Source organism: Genypterus blacodes, unplaced genomic scaffold, assembly GCF_046128005.1.
Source record: "Genypterus blacodes isolate CSIRO-AG114 ecotype Tasmania unplaced genomic scaffold, CSIRO-AGI_Gbla_v1 ptg000015l_1, whole genome shotgun sequence".
Lineage (NCBI taxonomy): Eukaryota > Metazoa > Chordata > Actinopteri > Ophidiiformes > Ophidiidae > Genypterus > Genypterus blacodes.
The window spans coordinates 6,588,215-6,605,468 of NW_027466829.1; the positions used below are offsets into that span (position 1 = coordinate 6,588,215).

At 51.1% G+C, this 17,254-nt stretch overlaps 3 protein-coding genes across 4 annotated transcripts; 1 reads left to right on the forward strand and 2 right to left on the reverse strand.

Moving 5' to 3' along the window:
• The first annotated feature begins 299 nt into the window (after positions 1-299).
• On the forward strand, positions 300-2,949 carry ciapin1 (cytokine induced apoptosis inhibitor 1). The gene is made up of 9 exons (XM_076139403.1): positions 300-374; positions 790-943; positions 1,031-1,174; positions 1,255-1,334; positions 1,421-1,586; positions 1,793-1,869; positions 1,997-2,112; positions 2,236-2,314; positions 2,424-2,949. The coding sequence occupies exons 2-9, from the start codon at positions 796-798 to the stop codon at positions 2,532-2,534; spliced, it is 921 nt and encodes a 306-aa protein (XP_075995518.1). The 5' UTR covers positions 300-374; positions 790-795; the 3' UTR covers positions 2,535-2,949.
• prmt7 (protein arginine methyltransferase 7) lies at positions 2,945-7,977 on the reverse strand. The gene is made up of 17 exons (XM_076139393.1): positions 7,794-7,977; positions 7,199-7,235; positions 6,945-7,094; positions 6,726-6,834; positions 6,523-6,635; positions 6,125-6,354; positions 5,856-6,036; positions 5,628-5,755; positions 5,391-5,529; positions 5,198-5,281; positions 4,736-4,783; positions 4,549-4,638; positions 4,279-4,440; positions 4,107-4,181; positions 3,824-3,984; positions 3,603-3,699; positions 2,945-3,509 (listed from the first exon to the last, which is right to left on the reverse strand). Exons 1-17 carry the CDS (start codon positions 7,886-7,888, stop codon positions 3,339-3,341), a joined length of 2,070 nt encoding a protein of 689 aa, XP_075995508.1. The 5' UTR covers positions 7,889-7,977; the 3' UTR covers positions 2,945-3,338.
• Positions 7,978-8,061: 84 nt separating this feature from the next.
• On the reverse strand, positions 8,062-15,771 carry exoc3l1 (exocyst complex component 3-like 1). Of its 2 annotated transcripts, none has more exons than XM_076169419.1 (15): positions 15,512-15,771; positions 12,986-13,155; positions 12,582-12,801; positions 12,124-12,327; positions 11,685-11,884; positions 11,376-11,594; positions 11,229-11,299; positions 10,901-11,015; positions 10,639-10,764; positions 10,419-10,519; positions 10,214-10,330; positions 9,756-10,026; positions 9,467-9,613; positions 9,183-9,316; positions 8,062-9,101 (listed from the first exon to the last, which is right to left on the reverse strand). In XM_076169419.1, exons 1-15 carry the CDS (start codon positions 15,549-15,551, stop codon positions 8,915-8,917), a joined length of 2,322 nt encoding a protein of 773 aa, XP_076025534.1. In that variant the 5' UTR covers positions 15,552-15,771; the 3' UTR covers positions 8,062-8,914. The 2 variants fall into 2 exon arrangements, with proteins under 2 accessions (XP_076025534.1, XP_076025525.1); XM_076169410.1 differs by having other exon boundaries at positions 9,467-9,622.
• Positions 15,772-17,254: the final 1,483 nt, after the last annotated feature.

Sequence of the window (17,254 nt, forward strand, 5' to 3'; positions counted from 1 at the left end):
GGAAACGCGAAGAGTCAAAAAGAATACACATACCACCGGAAATACCTTCAAAATAAACTTCGCTTTCTTACTTCGTTTAGCCATAACTTTATTTGAAGGAAGAAAGGGAAGTTTATACACAGAGAAAGAAAACGTTGTCTGATTCAATAATTATTGTTTTAGATTGACATTTTATGGAAATAATGATTGATCAAAAAAAGCTCTATACCATTCCAATTCATTCCAATTTGCAGCTAATAACTGATTATGAAACATATTCCCGTTGTTTTGAACGCCGTTTCGTCACTGAGCAACGCCTATATTATGAAAGTTCAGCCGGATTCACTATTTCTTATTCCCGCCACTTGACGGAACAACAAGCTGCGAGACTGTTGGTGAGCTGAACAGAACAATAACACAAAAGTGTCTGTATTTCAGTGATAAAGGCGTCGAATCGCGTTTTTAAACACCCGCACATACGCGCAGGTGTGTGCCGGTGTTCGCGGCCGGTCGCTTTCCGCATCCTGTGCTGCGTTGTCGGCCGTTAGTGAAGGTTAGAATACTCGGTGCTGTTTGTGCTTAAAGTCGCTGCGAATCAACAAAAACACAGCGTTTCTCCTCTGAAGACGTCCAGACGCCACAGACACGGATCTCAACGGAACCTCAGCTTAGTTTGCGTCTGTTTTGTCTGTTAGTTATCTAATGTGTGTGTTTTCCCGCTGAGTCATCGTGCCTGTACATGTGCTGAAGCTTTTATCTGCGTCACTGACCTGAACCCTTGAGCTCAGTGAAAGTCCTCTTGTCCTCCAGGAGACCATGGCAGCCCTCGGTGTGAAAGCGGGAGACAAAGTTCTGATGGTCTGGACTCAGCCGTCGGCGCCAGAAGCCCTCCAAAATCAGGCAGAAGATCTGAGTGGAGCTGGGGGTCATGTGTCTGTGGAGAACGTGGAGAGACTTCTGCTGTGTGAGTGAACTTCAGTTCTGAGACATGGGGAACATCAGGAGGCGCCTCTTCTCATCTCCTGTCTCCTCTCCTGTCTCCTCTCCTCAGCCTCCCACCCTGTCTCCTACTTTGACTGGGTGCTCTCCTGCCTCCTGGCTGACAGCTCCTCCATCCACACTGCAGAGATGCTGGCCGAGATGCTCAGGATCCTCAAACCGGGTGGGAAAGTCATCCTGGATGAGCCGGTGACAGGTGAGATAGATGGTGCTTTAAATAGCTTCTTATTGTTCAGTCAGTTTGAGGTATTTGAGATGTTTGCTTCTCTTTCCCAGGAGCTGAAACTCAGAGTGTGAGGACCGACGACAAACTGACCTCGGCTCTGAAGCTGTCGGGCTTCATGTCGGTCACTCAGGTCAGGTGACTCCTCGCTAGCACGTTGCTTCTTCCTCGCTCTTCCTCCTCCTGTCGCTGACCTGCTGACCTCTCTCCCCTCCTCAGGTCAGTAAGGAAGCTCTGACCCCCGAGGCTCTGAGCTGCCTCAGGACAGCCACAGGTTACCAAGGAAACACGCTGAGTCGACTCCGCCTTTCTGCCTTGAAGCCAGACTTCGAGGTGGGATCATCCAGCCAGATCAAACTGCAGTTTGGGAAAAAGAACAAGCCAGGCAAGAATCCAACGCTCCGTACGGTTTGATCCCAGTGACTCAGATTAGGACCCTGAAGGCACAAACAAGACAGACAGACAGACAGGAAGATAGGCAGGCAGACAGACAGACGGACATTTTTTTGATTGTTTAAAAGTTGTTGAGACTTGTGCCCGATGAAGAGCAGCGTCGTATCGTGTGCGGTGCTGACTGCGGTTCTGTTTCAGCTCAGAAAGCCGCTCCGGATGCCGACGCCGTCATGAAGTGGACGCTGTCTGCCAACGACATAGGCGACGACGACGTGGTGAGTGACCAAGTGCGAGCGTGTGTTTGTGTTCAGCTGGTGGAGCTGCTTATGATGTCATCGATGATGTAATCTGGTCCCACCTCCTCGTGTGGACGTTGTTTTGATTCCGCTCTGCCGTCTGTAGGATCTGGTGGATTCTGACGCTCTACTGGACGAAGACGACTTGAAGAAGCCCGACCAGGCGTCTCTCAAAGCGCCCGACTGTGGAACCACCAAGAAGAAGAAAGCCTGCAGGGACTGGTGAGGACGCAGCAAGGCATCATGGGAGATCAACGTCATGGGCTGGGAGGCGAAGGTGCTGTTAATCTGGCTCCTTTTGTAGTGAGTCTCACTCTGGACGTGTGTGTGTGTGTGTTTGTGTAGCACGTGTGGTCTGGCAGAGGAACTGGAGGAAACCAGCGGGAAACCAAAGGCCGAAGCGCCAAAATCCGCCTGCGGCAGCGTGAGTACATTAAAGGGTTAATGTGGACAGAGTCCGTCTTAACATGTGTGTGTGTGTGTAAACCGGACAGACTATTTCCTATCTAAACTTTTCCTCTAAACGTTCTCAGTGTTACCTTGGCGACGCCTTCCGATGTGCCAGCTGTCCTCACATGGGGAAGCCGGCGTTCAAACCTGGAGAGATGATCAAGCTGGACAAGAAGACTCTGATGGATGCTTAAAGACCAAACTCACATCTCTTTGGTCCAGCGGTCCTCGATTCTGGCCCTCGAGACCCCCCTGCACCCCCCAGGACGGGATGGTCTCATTTCTGAAGCCCCACTTTGTTAGTTGTAATCTTTTGAAGTCGTCACTGCTGCACTGATGTTGTCTTTGTTAATTATTATGCAAATCCTGCTAAACGCGCAAACACAGGCTAAATGAATCAACCTTCCAGTAGCTTTCTGATGAATCCGGCCCACAAACTGTATGGTTCTCAAAGGGTGTGGTACGTTCCTGGTAAACGTCCACATTCTGCTGAGTCACCTTCAGTTTAGCTTTTCCTGCTTTATATTCAGCAACAATACAGGGACCTGCAGCCAGGGGGCGCCCTGCCTCTGTCTGTGTCTGTAATACAATAAAACAAAACCAGTCTGACGTGGTGCATCTGTTTATTTGATGAAGAAGTAGCAGGGTTGATTGTTGTGTTTGGAATGAACGCTGCTACAATCTGAGGCATGATTGACCCAACAGTGATGATGTCATAGAAAGTAAAAAATATTAAAGTTAAGTAACTCAGTCGTTTGGTGAGGAAACTTTCATCTCTGTGGCACAGAGCTTCCTGCTGTAAGTTGAGATAATGAGTACTGGTTTCTATGGAGATCCATGATGAAAGGTGTAACATGATGACGTCATCGTTCTGAATGTCTCAGCTGTACACATGAACTTCCTCTCCGCTCTTGGATGTTGAAGCTCAGCAGCTGTAAAGTCACAGCTTGGATCCAGACGGGGATCTTGTGTCGTGCGCTGGCTCACCTCCCCTCCCGTCACGGCGTCGGATCCCGTGACTCCATGCTGAACGCCATCTTCACGTCGCCCTCACAGGGGTCAAAGGTGAAGCTGTAAGACACCGCGGCTCTCTCGTCCCCTGACGTGTCCCATGGAGACGTGAAGAAGTACACGCCCTGCTTCCTGTGCCGACTCCACTCACAGTCGCCCTGCACGCAAACAACACAGGCCAGAAAACATCAGATCTCCCAGAATCCCACTGTGGTGCAGCTGAGGGAGACAGTGAATACAGTGTGTGCTACCTGATCACTGATTGGTCCAACCAGACCTCCACTGACTGTGATGTCATCGGTGAGGTGGTACTCCATCCACAGCACGACACCATGGCAACGGCCGGTCCTGACACACACAGGAAATATTCACAATGTGTATGTATGTGTGTGTGTGTTTTAACATTGACACACACTCATCTGACCGCCTACACACACTTCTTCTTCTGCTTCAGTAAAAAGAGTCTCTGTACCTGAGGACAGGAAGTAGGCCCTGACTGCTGATTGGCTGTTCAGGGACACACTGTGTGAAGTCAAAGGTCATGACCTCTGTGGGATGGCTCAGGGCACGGCAGGGGTACTCCCACAGAGGGTGGGGCTCGGCCTCACGCGACTCACGGAAATCCAGAGACCGCTGAGGGAATCAGAACGTGTTAGGACTCGCTTATAATCACCATGGTAACTCTAGTTCCTTCACTCCGCTCTGTTATCCTCAGCTGAGCTCATGTCGACTGTGAGCTGGACCTGAACCTTTACCTGCACCATCTCATCCATGGGTGTGACATCAAAGCCCTCACAGGTCCCACACGGCGCTCTGATCCTCCACAGATCCTGACAACAACAACATGAGAAACAAACTACAGTCAGAATCACAGCGTTAAAGCTTAAGTGTTGAAGTGAGAGAGAGAGAAAGCTTCAGCAGCTTCACCTGGAACTCCACAGCCAGCAGCTGCAGCGTGGCAGAGCGCGGCAGGACGGTGGCGTCGGCCCTCAGGAGGCCTGCCAGCGCTGTGCGACTGTACCAGAAGGAGAGCGAGTGCCATGGTAACAGGCTGGTGCTAAAGTACGGCTCGCCCAGCAGAACGGAGATCTGAGAGACACACACACACACACAGGTCATTACGGTGACTCGCTTCACGTGTGGTAACATGCGTGCGTGTGTGTGGTTGTGTGCATGTGTGTGTGTGTGTGTGTGTACCATTTCCCCTCCTAGGTGCTCGCTGGTCAGCTGATCCGCTCTGATCTCCAGCAGCTCCACGCTTCCTTTCATGGCGTTGGATTCTAACACCTGCAGAGAACAGCGCATCATCGTCACCATGACGACGCTCCTCAGGATGCCTCTGGATTCGGTGTTGCACCTCAAACAGGAAACATGAAACATTTACCTGCTCGACAACTTGTTTAGACATTCTGGAGTTCTCCAAGCTGAAGACCTGAGGAGAGGAGAGGAGAGGAGGGAAGAGGAGAGGAGAGGAGAGGAGGGAAGAGGAGAGGAGGGAAGAGGAGAGGAGAGGAGAGGAGAGGACAGGAGGGAAGAGGAGAGGAGAGGAGAGGAGAGGAGAGGAGAGGAGAGAAGAGGAGAGGAGAGGAGAGGAGGGAAGAGGAGAGGAGAGGAGAGGAGAGGAGAGGAGAGGAGAGGAGAGGAGAGAAGAGGAGAGGAGGGAAGAGGAGAGGAGAGGAGAGGAGAGCAGTTAGTGTGAGGCGTCATCTCTCATCTTCATCCTCGTCACATTTCAACTCGCTTCTTCGTTTATGCTTCCGTTCCTGTAACAGTTCCCCTCATCTTCCCCACGTTTCCACTCAGTGGGCCTGACAGTGCGTGGCTCAGACTGATATCTGCTCCGTACCTTCTTGGCTCCCAGCATGTGAGCGTAAACAGGAAGCAGACTTCCATCGCTGACGCTCAGACACACGCCGTCGTCCCTCAACACCTGGAATGCAAACGGCAGCAGATGAAGGCAAACCATCACACACACACACACACACACACACACACACACACACACACACACACACACTCTCTCTCTCCCTGTCACTCACACTGCGCAGCGCCCTGACGTAGCTCTCCGTGCGGCGGCGGTCATTGATTTCCCCGAATCGCGGCCGATTCCAAACCAAGTGGGCCCGACAGCTGCAACACGGTCGAGAAGGAAGAACGTCCATCTTTGTGTCCGTCGGGCTGAAAAGATCAAGAACAAGAACATGAGCTTGTCCTGAAGGGGGTTGATTGAGAAGTTCTGAGCCAGACAGAGCTCTGCTGGCTTCCCCCTCCTGTACCTGTCTGTCTGCAGGCTGTACCACAGGCTGTAGTCATCATGGCACACACTCAGACTCAGGACCTCTCCCTCCTTCACCTTCCTCTCTGCAGGCAGGAAGTAAACACTCTGCATCCAGTGATCACGCCACTGAAAACACAACGCACACAGATCAACGCACATAAACGCCTTAAGTCCCGTATCACAGCCCGACATCACGCAGGCTCTCCAGTAACATCCAGGCACTCACCGGAGCCGTCTCTGGCTTTGCGTACGTCCAACTGGGAGCCATGCTGCAGACCACGGCCCCGCTGGGATCCATGTCCAGGTCCCACCAGGACAGAACCACCTGGGCTCCACCACTGGACCGGGCCACAAACTGGGAGGAGTGACACTGGGGGGCGCTGCTCACTGCTTTACTGAAGTCCACACTGGGAGAGGAGAAGAGCAAGGGTCTGACCTTTGACCCTGAACCCTCTGTATGCTGTCCTGGATCTCTATCATACTGAACCCTCCTACCTGAACATGGTGCAGACGGGGCTCAGCGGGGTGAAGCTGTCAGGAGGAACTTGGCTCAGCTGGACGTCACAGACTGAATGCGCCCCGGCACAGCCGACCACGGCGGGCGGCGGCACCAGGCGAGCCCCCTCCACCTCCACGGGCTGCAGCTGAGTCCAGCTCCACAGCAGCTCAGACTCCACCAGCTGGGCGTAGACCCGGGCCCGGTGAGGGACCGCCTCACAGCCGGCCTGGGGACCGGCAGGGAGGAGAGAGGAGAGAGGAGACAGGAAACATCAACAAACTGGCTGAGAGGGCAGAGTTCATGTAGAGGGAAGTGGGGGGGCAGAGGAGATTCACCCCACACACACACACACACACACACACACACACACACACACACACACACACACACACACCTGGACCAGGTTGAGGTGGGCGTGCTCGTAGCTGGGCAGGGCTCCTTCTCCGATCAGCTCGGTGTCAAACAGCTCAGTCACCAGGACGTTGGCCTTCATTTGCATATCTCCGTCTGTAATGAGCCACAAAACGCAAAACAAGTCAGAACCAATGGATCAATCAAAGTGACCATATAAGGAGCTGTGTGCTGATTGGTTCTGACCCGGCCCCACGGTCACTTCTGTGGAGTGTTTGTTGATGATCTTGATTTTGTCTGAGAAGCCGTTCTTCTCCACGATGCAGCGAGCCGCCTCAGCTGTGGGCCTAAAGACCTGCAGAGAGGAGAAGAGGCTCAGGTTCAGACCAGCAGGGTTCCACTCTGTGTTCTTCCTCTGTTTAATCATTATATGAAGCTCATGCAGTGACATCACAGCGTGTTTACCTCCACAGCGTAGCAGAGATCCGCTCCAGCACTGACAGCCATCATGGAGAGCAGTCCTGTCCCCGTCCCGATGTCCAGGACGATGACCTTCTGACCCCGAGCCTTCACCCGGGCCACAGCCCCAAAGATGCCCTGACGATACTTCTCATTCTGGAGGCAGAGAAGTTCAGCAGTGAATCGATGGTTGACATGAGTGACCGGGAGAGGAAGAGGAAGAGGCCCACAGAGAGAGAACATTCACACACATTACTCACCCTGTCATGATCATGTAGCATATCAGCATAACAGGACCTGCAGGACAGACGGACATTAATCAGAGAGCGACAGGTGTTTACTCTCATACGGTGCGTTTACTGTCATATGACATGTTTACTATCATACGGATTGTTTACTGTCATACGGTGCGTTTACGGTCATACGGTGCGTTCACTGTCGTACGGTGCGTTTACTGTCGTACGGTGTGTTTGCTGTCATACGGTGTGTTTACTGTCATACGGTGCGTATAATGTCATACTGTTGAGCATCGTCTTCTTCATTCGATATCTAAACCCCACACGTTTGCATCACTTCCTGAAACTACGTTACTATGGTGACAGCATCTACAGAGCTCTCGGCAAATCAAACGAGAGACTTCAGTCAGCAGTTAACATGGTCACCGGTTCCTCCATAACACCGGGGCGGATGCTGAGGCGTTGCAGTGACACTTTCATGACTTTCAAGCACAGCAGTCAGACAAATCTTACAAAGTGACTTTGTTCAGCGGTCTGGAACATTAAACGGCTCATTGAGACGCAGTGAGGGAGTTTGTAAGCGCGTGCTGTGATGCTAGCGCAGCTAACATGAGGCTACCTGGCGATCTCCTGGTGGTGGTCGTACTCCTCGCTGTCCTCCGCCAAGTCCGAGGCTCCCGCCGCCGGGTCCACCCTCCCACAGAAGCTCCTCATCCCGGACAGTGAGCTTGCAGGTTCACAGGAGGAGCGGAACTCAGTCGGATGAATGAGGCAGCGTTGAGTGACAGGGAGCCGCCATCTTCAGCTACGTCACGACCATGTCACGTGACCGACAGCTTTACTACAGTATGATAAAGTATTAATAATTTACACACACACACACACTGTTCTTTATTTATAAAGCTTTTATTTTGAAGGCTGAGTTTACATTGTGCTTTAAACTTTTCATTAAGCCACAAATAGTCAAATGTACTTGGAATTACAAAAAGAAAAATAGGAAATATTGAATAAAATAACACATAAATACAATAAATACATTTAAAAAATCTTATTAAAAAACAAACAAACTCAAAATTGGACCAAATACAAGACACACAGGCAAATCAATCATAATGCATTTATAAAATATGATATAAAGGTGATGAATTAGCAGCTTAAGTTCCTCAAGTAGAATTGTTCAGAAAGACTCACACACATGTTGAGATCCAGGCTGTGATGTGATGATGCCGATTACAAAACACGCCTCAGCTATAAAAGCATCATAATCAAAGTCACTGAAAGTTCACAAACAGGACGACAACACCTTTCTCTTCTTGACTTTACTACAATTTGATTGACTATAACCTGAATTGACCTCTAGTATGTGGTGTTTACTTTGAACCAGTGATTCTGAGGCCGTGTGTTAAATCCACAACCATGACTGAGGAGCCGCTCCAACATCCAACACTCAGTCTCATTATGAAACCAAACGTTTCCTCTGTGCATGTAAACAAAGTTTAGGTGTGTAAAGTTGGTGTAAAACAAGCCAGAGTTACTCCGTTGACTTTCATTGGATAAATAAAGATAAACACAATTGTTTAACTGAGCACAGGTTTGCTTTGACCTTATAGCCAAATTTACCAGCATTTGGCCTGTAGGCTACTAAGAACGTCCTGCACTTTATGATGTCACAGGTATCTGAGGAAACCTGGTTGATGCTCCGTCTCTGATATGCTGCGTTCAGGTCACAGGTTGCTGCTGTCACGCACACTTGGCAGTGGGCAGGCAGAAGGCCAAAGTGGACGGAGGCACCAGGATGTCTGTGAAGATGGGCCTGTATCCTGCCGGCAGAGGGGGGGCGCTCTGCTCCAACATGTCCAGCACCGTCCCTCTGACATCTCGGGAGACGTCTCCACGGATGTCCAGCAGCACAGACACATGCTCTTCACTGAGGAAACAGGAGAACATGTGGGTAGAGGCTCTCAGGTGAGATCAGGTTCTGTGATCCACTATCTGCTCTGCCGGTTACCTGATGTCGGGATATTTAGCTGCTAATCCTGAAACCTCCAGCGAGAGCATAACGGGGTCTTTAAGTCGGATGAAGTCAGCCAGCACAGTTAGTAAAGCCAAAGGGTTCAGCTCAGGTACGGAACCTTCACCCTCCTAAGGACACAGGTACAACAAGAAGAACTCAAACTATTATGTTCCTTAGCTCATAATCCACCTCCACAGACACACACACACAAATCAAAGCAGAAACGATGCCCCTTGGCGGAGGTAAACATGCTATGTTCCATACTCAGTCCGACTCACCAGGCAGTGGAAGATCTCTCTGAGCTGCTGGCCGTCCTGAACCATCTGGTGGCCCAGATGTTTCCTCTCGTCTGCGCTCCGACACACCAGCCTCTTCTGCATTAAAGCCCGGACATACTCCACCACCATCAGCCACTGAGACTCCTCCTGGAGACGCTGCAGCGGTCACATTCAGCAGGTTACTAATGAGGCTTACGTTCGCGTGCGCTCGGCACAATTTGAAGTAATGAACTAAGAAATGTGTCCGGGAAAAACTAATTTAACTGATAAATACAAAGAGCTGTGTGACCTGTCGACAGGGGGTGCGAACTCGACTGTACAGCTCCAGATGAGTCTCCAGGACCTGGCAGAGTTTGGGTGTGGGGTCTCTCTGGACCAGCCAGGGTCGGGTCAGCAGGCCTGGGAGGAAAGGCTGAAGGTCCAGCAGGAGCTGATCCATCACCAGGCGACATGCCCGCCTCACTGCCCGATCCAGAGCTGCCAGTGGGTTGGGGGGAGTCCGGGAGAACTGACCGGCCGAGCGGGACGACTGCTGCTGCTGCAAGCTCTCTGTGGACTTCCTGATGAAGAGGAGGAAGAGAGTGGACTAGGCTTAGGCTTGATTGACCTCATTATCTCCTCAGCAGAGGAGGAGGAGTGTTTTTGCCTCGGTTTGTCTGTTTCATGTGGGTGCTTATGCAGTTCAGCCACAAAAACAACTATAATATACTATACTAGAATAATGTTCCAAAAATTTCAGGAGCTCACTTGAGGATGATGCAGTTACTGATGGAGGCCAGCAGATAGTGGAGGTAGAACTTGTTCTTCTTGTTGGTGGGATCTCTGCGATGCTCCTTTCCAGACTGCACCAAAGCTTCTCGAAACCTAAATGTAACAAAACCAGCCAATCAAAAGGCAAGAGGAGAAAAGGTGAAGTGAAGGAAGAGAGTTGATGTTGGTTTGGGGTGCAGACCGGTTCAGGAGGTTCTCCATCTCATACAGGCCCATCTGGATGGTCTGATCACGCAGGGACTCCCCGATCATCAGAGCCACCCGGGCGTTCTCCTCCAGCATCTACAGGGTTAATCATTTAGTTTATTTAAGGATTGTAATTAGGGCTGGGTAAGTCAACACGTTTTTATTGCGCATAACAATCAATTACAATACAATGATAATAATATACGACTGTAGACCTGAGTGATGATGGTGGGCAGGCTGGTCTGGTAGAAACCTTCATGGTCTGTGTCCGGCTCCTGGTCTCTCTGCCAGTCCTGCAGCTCCACCTCTAAAACTTTGTGCATCCACTCCGATACACTCTTCTACACACACACACACACACACACACACACACACACACACACACACACACACACACGCTTAATCTAGGGAGCGTATGCCTGTGTGTGTACACTTCCCAGCATGCAGCGCGGTGGCGTGATGGACCCGACTTCTCACCCGGACGCTCTGCACGTATTTGCTCTGCAGCTGCTCCAGCCCCTCCGTGGAGATGAGAGGTCCCAGCTCCGCTCTGTCCATCTCCACCAGCTCTGGATGGCCCATCATGTCTGGGCTGCCAAGAGAAGTCCATCACACACACATGGAGGACTCTGATCATTGATACATCACCATCAATACATCATTACATCATTAATAGATCAGAATTTCCTTGACGATTGGTCCAAATCTTTCTCCGTATTATCAAAAGTGAACAATCCTCTTTGTTGAATTCTCATTGAAGTCAGTCAAAACTGTAAACAATGACTTTTGCCCTGTGGTTCCTCACCTGTTGTAGATGTGCAGCACCCAGTTGAGCACAGCAAAGATCTCTCCACTCTCCAGGTCCCAGCTGCTCACCTGGGACACAAGGATCGCTCACAGGTAAAGGTCAGGGGTCATGAGCTGTCTACCTGCTGAATGAGGAGAAGCTGACCTGTGCCAGGTGAGCGTGTAAACAGCGGTGGCTGGCCCTCAAGTAGGCCGCCGTTATCCTGTAGTGTGGTGGGACGCAGTGCTCCAGCAGGTGTCGTACGGTGGCCAGGTCAGCCATGATGCCGTGTTGGAGAGCAGAAAGGTGGCCTGCCAGGCCCGGACCACGCGTGTGCAGGTAGGACACACTGCGGAACCGTGCAGACACAGCCTCCTCTAGAACCTGGGGAGGGAATCAGAGCTTAGTCCTATTTTTAAGTAAACCATGGTATCATCGTCAAACACCCAGCTTCAGTAACAACGTCATGCCGACCTGGAAGAAGTGTACTCTCCAGCAGCGAGGTCTCCCAGGGGGCAGGGGTCTGCAGCTGGCCCCAGCCCCGCTCCTGTCCTCCAGCAGGGCTCGGTCCAGGGCCTCCTCCCGCTCCACGATCCTCACCGCCGACACAAACGGCGTTGGGTTTTGGCGTGCCAGAGCCAGAGCGCTGCTGACCACCGCCCAGACCTCTTTACCTGCAACCACAGGGGACAAGAACCCACATGACTCATCAGGAAAATCAACCACCCTGATTATGACTTCACAGGGGTTCAATCCTGGGAATCCCACCAGTCTGTCAGAAGGGAAGAAGCCTTCACAGACACCAAATGTCCTATTTTGCCAAAGACCTACTTAACGTCAAAGCTATTGAGTGAGCACAAAATAAACCAGAGTGCTGATGAAGCTTCCCTGAGGAGGCAGCGTGTCTCCTTACCCAGCGCCTCCACCAGACGTCCCACGCCAGAGAAGTATTTGTTCACCAGCTCCTCATCCTCGGCACTGAGTGCACTTCCTCCCGCCCCATGGAGCTGCCACAGGATGTCGTCCTGCCAGCGCTCCAGATCCATTAGTCGGGCGTGAGCCTCCAGGAGGCGTCGGGACTCGACCAGCCGCTCCGTCTCTAGCACCATGCTGCGCACTGGCATGGGGGAGGGAGGAGAGGATGGTGGTCAGGACTGAACAGGAAAGGATCTATTGTACCACAACATGAGGAGCACTTTGGATTCCACAGGGATTTCTTTAGAAAGATTCATTAATTTTTCATACATTCTTCAGCTGGTTTCACCACTGGAGACAAAAAACACCTTGGTTTAGTTTTCTTCTCTTCCTGTTCTCTCCTATAAAAGTAGGATCAAACACAGAACCGGCTCCATCGCTCATGATTCCACTCACCAGAGTAAAGGCGTGGCAGGTTGCTGACGGCGGCGAGGAGCTGACAGTGGTTGGTGGACACTTCCCTCAGCCTCTCCAGAGATTTGACTCCCTCTGCGTTTCGGCTGGACTCCAGTCCCGTCTTGTTCAGAGCGTGGGAGACCTCCTCCAGCTCAGCCCTGGCCTCCCGGAGCTGCTCCAGACCCCAGCCCACCCCCTCCAGGTACGACTGGACCATGGACTGTGAGGGAAACACCAGGACCGGCTCAGAGCTTGGTGACATAATACCATCAAGTTGTATGCAAATAACAGAGGGCCTAAGATCGACCCTTGAGGAACACTTTTGCCAACTTTGAGCCTTGGATCCCACAGCTGTCATCCACTGCACTGTGTGTGTGTGTGTGTGTGTGTGTGTGTGTGGTCACCTTGAGTCTGGTGTGGATGGAGGTGGTCCTCTGGCTCTCTCTCTTCCTGTACTGGCTCAGTCTCTCCAGGTGCTCGGGTCGACAGAAAACACCCGACGCCCACTTCAGTGCAGCGCCCCGGGCCAAGCACTCGGCCCGCTCCACCTCAGGCCAAACCTCAGCCGCCGTATCTGACAGAGGAGCGATAAGAACAACAGGAAGACGTGATGTTTGTGTTGGTGACACAGAGATTAACCACTTCAGCACTGAAATCTCATCCAGACCACAACCATCAGGCACAGACGCAGGAGTTTGATATCATCTAAGCAAAAACAAAAGGCGACGGTGCGACAAAGGAGCGGATGGATGTCGTGTTGTGTTCAAGAGGAAGGTTCTTTAAGGAGCACGTTAATGTTGTGATGAACTCGATCCCTGACTATATTCCATCTCTCTACCTCCTGTATTGATATGAACTCGCCTGGTGTGATTATTGGTTTGAACCCTGAGACCCAGACGGGACTTCCTGCTGAGTCAATTCCCGTCCTATCTCAAGATAAGATTCCCTATTTTCCCGAAAACGTTCCTATTCACAAGCTCTGTGACAAAGATCATTTTGAGCCGCTCAGCAGATATCGATGTTCAGGGAATTGGATCCGCTGCTCAGTCCAGAGAGGAAGGTCGCATCACGTGACAACGCTCCTCTTCTGTTACGGATCTGATCCGGTCTTCATTGAATCAGGCTGGTTAGTGACTCAGCAGAGAGTCAGGTGCTCAGAGCTCCGCGGGGCGTTCAGGGTCACTCAGTTTCACGGGGCTACATCGCTTCCAGTAGTTAGCTGCTGCTGCGCGCTTTAAGACCCGACGACACGCGTGTGGAGGAGCAGACGTGTCTCCACTTGACAAAGGATATTGGTTTAATATCTACCAGGAGAGAGATCAATAAATAATGGCAGTGATTAAGATTCTGAGATTAAACTCAGAACCTGACACACACACACACACACACACACACATACAAACAGACACAGATCCGTCTGCTGTCAGCTGATCATCCCCTCTCCTCCTGCTGTAATCAGGCTCAGCTTCCTCTCCTGCAGCGATGCTAAATCACTTCTCCCTTGTATTGAAATGATTCTACATTCCCTCCTCACGTGTGTTTAAGGTCATACATGAGGAACACACACACATCATGCCTTAACTGACTTAAAGTGACACATTTGCGCCTAGAAATTCTGCAAATTCTTCACAAATAAGTCCCTGTGTGTGTGTGTGTGTCATGTGTATAGTGATTCACAGCTGTGTGTGTGTGTGTGTGTGTGTGTGGTAGTTACAATCACACACTGCTCCCTGTCTCTGTGGAGGTCACGGGTCAACCTGAGCGCTGAGTTCAACAAACAATCAAGTCTAAAAAGTTCAGTTTAGTAATGTAGGAATGTGATGTCATTGTTGTAAGTCGCTGTTTGATGACATCACCATGGTTTCCTTCAGCAGCTCTCTTTGTGTTCTCAACGTTCTCACTGTGAAACTCCAGATATTTTAACCCCGACACCTCAGCGGTCTGAGCTGCTTTAGTTCTGAGTGTCTGACCTGAGCAGAGAAGCATGAAGAAGATGTTTAGTATCTGTGGAGGAAGAGGGTTGACCCTGTTTCACCTTCAGGGTAAACAACAGTATCTAATCACCATCATGTTTGCCTGTGTGGTTCAGACCAACATGATGATGGAGCGAATACGTTCCACAGATCTTATCTTGCTGACTCCTTCACACGTACATGAGCCGTGACCTACTTAGATCTGTGACACGCCTCCATCTTCCGCCCTGACACGCCTCCACTCTGATGTGTGTCAGGGTGAGGAGCATCATGAGCTTCACCTCCACCTCCATCACCAGGGGAAACATCTCAGTCTGCAGCTACAGAGTGAAGCTAACACCCTCCCGCTCGACTCGTGTGTGTGTGTGTGTGTGTGTGTGTGTGTGTGTGTGTGTGTGTGTGTGTGTGTGTGTGTGTGAGGTCATCAGCAGAGGCAGGCGTAGTGCAGCTGAGGGCAGCATCACTTTCATGACAAAAAGTAACAAATATTCAGCTTTCCTCTTATTTCAGACGGTCTGAACTCACCATCATCATCATCATCATCATCATGCTGATTTCTCTGATTATCTGTTACTATGGTGAGACGTGTTGTTTGCTTCCTGCTGATGAATGTGGAGGAGTTTAGAGTTTGCTTCACGTCAGAAGGGAATAAAACCAGAAACATTTAAATCCAAAGCTGTGTGTGTGTGTGTGTGTTTACTGCTGCAGCTATCAGGGACGGACCTCCATCACATCACAGCCAGAAGACTCTGTTTGGATAAGACCCAATATGGAATCATAATCGATACGCCGGTCTGATTCTAACGCCTGAGAGGTGGTTGAAGAGTTCAGCGCCGCTCCACTGCAGTTTGAGCTCCATTTGGTGAGACGCTGGAGCAAGTGGGCGTCGGTCATTCTGTGATGTGGTCAGCAGGCAAACAGAGTGTGTGTGTGTGTGAGTGTGAGTGTGTCCATTACCTTCTGGTTTGTCACCATTCTTCTGTTCCCCAGCTGACATCGGAGTTCAGTTTTCAGCCACCCGTCTGCCAGACGAGTTTCCTTTTCCCGGAGGTCCCAGGGTGCAGCGGAGAGAGAGATGGGTGAGGAAACACGCAGAGGAGGAGGAGGAGGAGGAGAAGAAGCAGAAGAAGGAGAAAGGGCGGAGGACAGAGGGCACACGTCCATTCTACTGACGGCTTTCCTCTTCTCCCTCACACACACACTCTTTTCCAGACGCATCCTCCACTGAGAGGCCGGCAGGAAGAGGGGGAGCCGGGGGGAAGGGGGAGGGGGGAGGGGAGGAAAGGGCAGGAGCAACGAGGGCACAGGGAGGTGCTGCGTTCAGGCTCTGCTCTACACGTGGGGAATAAATCTCACATAACCGCTCCAGAGTGACGTCAGAGAGGAGGAAGAATGTTTCTATCCTGACATCAGGGATCCATCGCTCCAAGCCAACAGTTTATAATCCAATTTTATGAACAACTTGTACGTTATTTGTTTCAGAAGGCTAACTGTGATGTTTATCATTGACCTGTTTATAATCAGGAGCTCTTCTGCTCTGCTCTGCTCTGACTTTACAGTAAAACGTCAGTGAAAATCCTCCTCCGAGCTCCACTGAGACACACAGGCTGCTGCTCTGCTGCAACGCTTCTGCCCCACAGAGCATGAAAGCAGCAGAGGGAGAGAGCTGTGTGTGTGTGTGTGTGTGTGTGTGTGTGTGTGTGTGTGTGTGTCACAGAGCCGTCTAGACTCATAAGGGGAAACCAATTAACCTCAGTTACAGGAAGAAATGATGTCTGATGCGTCAGCCTGAAGGAGGCGAACCGGCCGCAGCCTGATGGAGGCTCCGCCCATCCGGCCTCGCGTTTTCAATTTCAATACTGGTTTGATACGCAATAGATTATACATATATAAATGTATTCACACAAGTTGGGTCCGTCTCCATGGCAGCAACACTGACTTGTTGGAAACACCGCGTGGTTGGCTACAATCCACATAGGAGCCATGTGTCTGTGAGCTCATCGCAGCTCAAACGCAATGCAGCCTGTTTGCCCTCTGGACGCTCTGCACATCATAAACTCCCTGTCCCCTCTGGACTGAAGACAGTAAACTGTTCTGTTCCTGTTCTCCATCCCCTCTGAGTCAGAAGGGATCAATAAGAGTATTGAGGTCAGATACGGTATCAAAGCTCAGAGTTATCATAGGAATCTGGTGACTGCTAATCTTGGGCCAGCATCAGATCAAAACCTTGGTCCAAGAAAAGGTCGGATTCAAATGAAATGTTCTGTGGGAGTTCGTGGGGGGTCGGAGGATGAACCCTGAAGTCCAGGTGATCATTGACCTTTGCCTCTCCCAGGTCAAAACCGCCACCTGTGAAGTCGTGGAACCAAAGGGCCGAGACCTGACCGATGTCAGATCTGCAGACGGATGTTCGCCCACTGGAGGCGTTTCTCATCCTCTGAAATCTGAAGCACAGCGTCACTCAGGAGGAGCCAGAGAACTGTCAGACTGTGACAAATAGAAGGCGACAACCCGTAACCACCCAGTAACCCAAGGCCACGCCCAGTTCCCAGGGTTAGGAACCCTGCAGCAGGTCTGGTTTGGTGGCGTCCTTGCAGCTGGACGCGTGTTTGTGTCCTGAAGCAACACCTCAAGTTCCCCTCCCCTTGATGTTGTCATCACCTTAAGCTCCGTAACTCCCTGCACCGCCTCCACCCAGAG

What these genes read in the sequence shown, in the direction of transcription:
- ciapin1 (XM_076139403.1), top strand. Translation starts at nt 796, where the DNA reads ATGGCAGCCCTCGGTGTGAAAGCGGGAGACAAAGTTCTGATGGTCTGG. An exon ending in CGTGGAGAGACTTCTGCTGT is followed by an intron (nt 944 to 1,030) that starts GTGAGTGAACTT and finishes TCCTCTCCTCAG; the next exon opens with CCTCCCACCCTGTCTCCTAC. An exon ending in GCTTCATGTCGGTCACTCAG is followed by an intron (nt 1,335 to 1,420) that starts GTCAGGTGACTC and finishes TCCCCTCCTCAG; the next exon opens with GTCAGTAAGGAAGCTCTGAC.
- prmt7 (XM_076139393.1), bottom strand. Translation starts at nt 7,888, where the DNA reads ATGAGGAGCTTCTGTGGGAGGGTGGACCCGGCGGCGGGAGCCTCGGAC. An exon ending in CCCACCTCAACCTGGTCCAG is followed by an intron (nt 6,355 to 6,522) that starts GTGTGTGTGTGT and finishes GCCGGTCCCCAG; the next exon opens with GCCGGCTGTGAGGCGGTCCC. An exon ending in TGCTGGCTGTGGAGTTCCAG is followed by an intron (nt 4,182 to 4,278) that starts GTGAAGCTGCTG and finishes TGTTGTTGTCAG; the next exon opens with GATCTGTGGAGGATCAGAGC.
- exoc3l1 (XM_076169410.1), bottom strand. Translation starts at nt 15,551, where the DNA reads ATGTCAGCTGGGGAACAGAAGAATGGTGACAAACCAGAAG. An exon ending in GAATGGTGACAAACCAGAAG is followed by an intron (nt 13,156 to 15,511) that starts GTAATGGACACA and finishes CTCCTCTGTCAG; the next exon opens with ATACGGCGGCTGAGGTTTGG. An exon ending in AATACGTGCAGAGCGTCCGG is followed by an intron (nt 10,765 to 10,900) that starts GTGAGAAGTCGG and finishes GTGTGTGTGTAG; the next exon opens with AAGAGTGTATCGGAGTGGAT.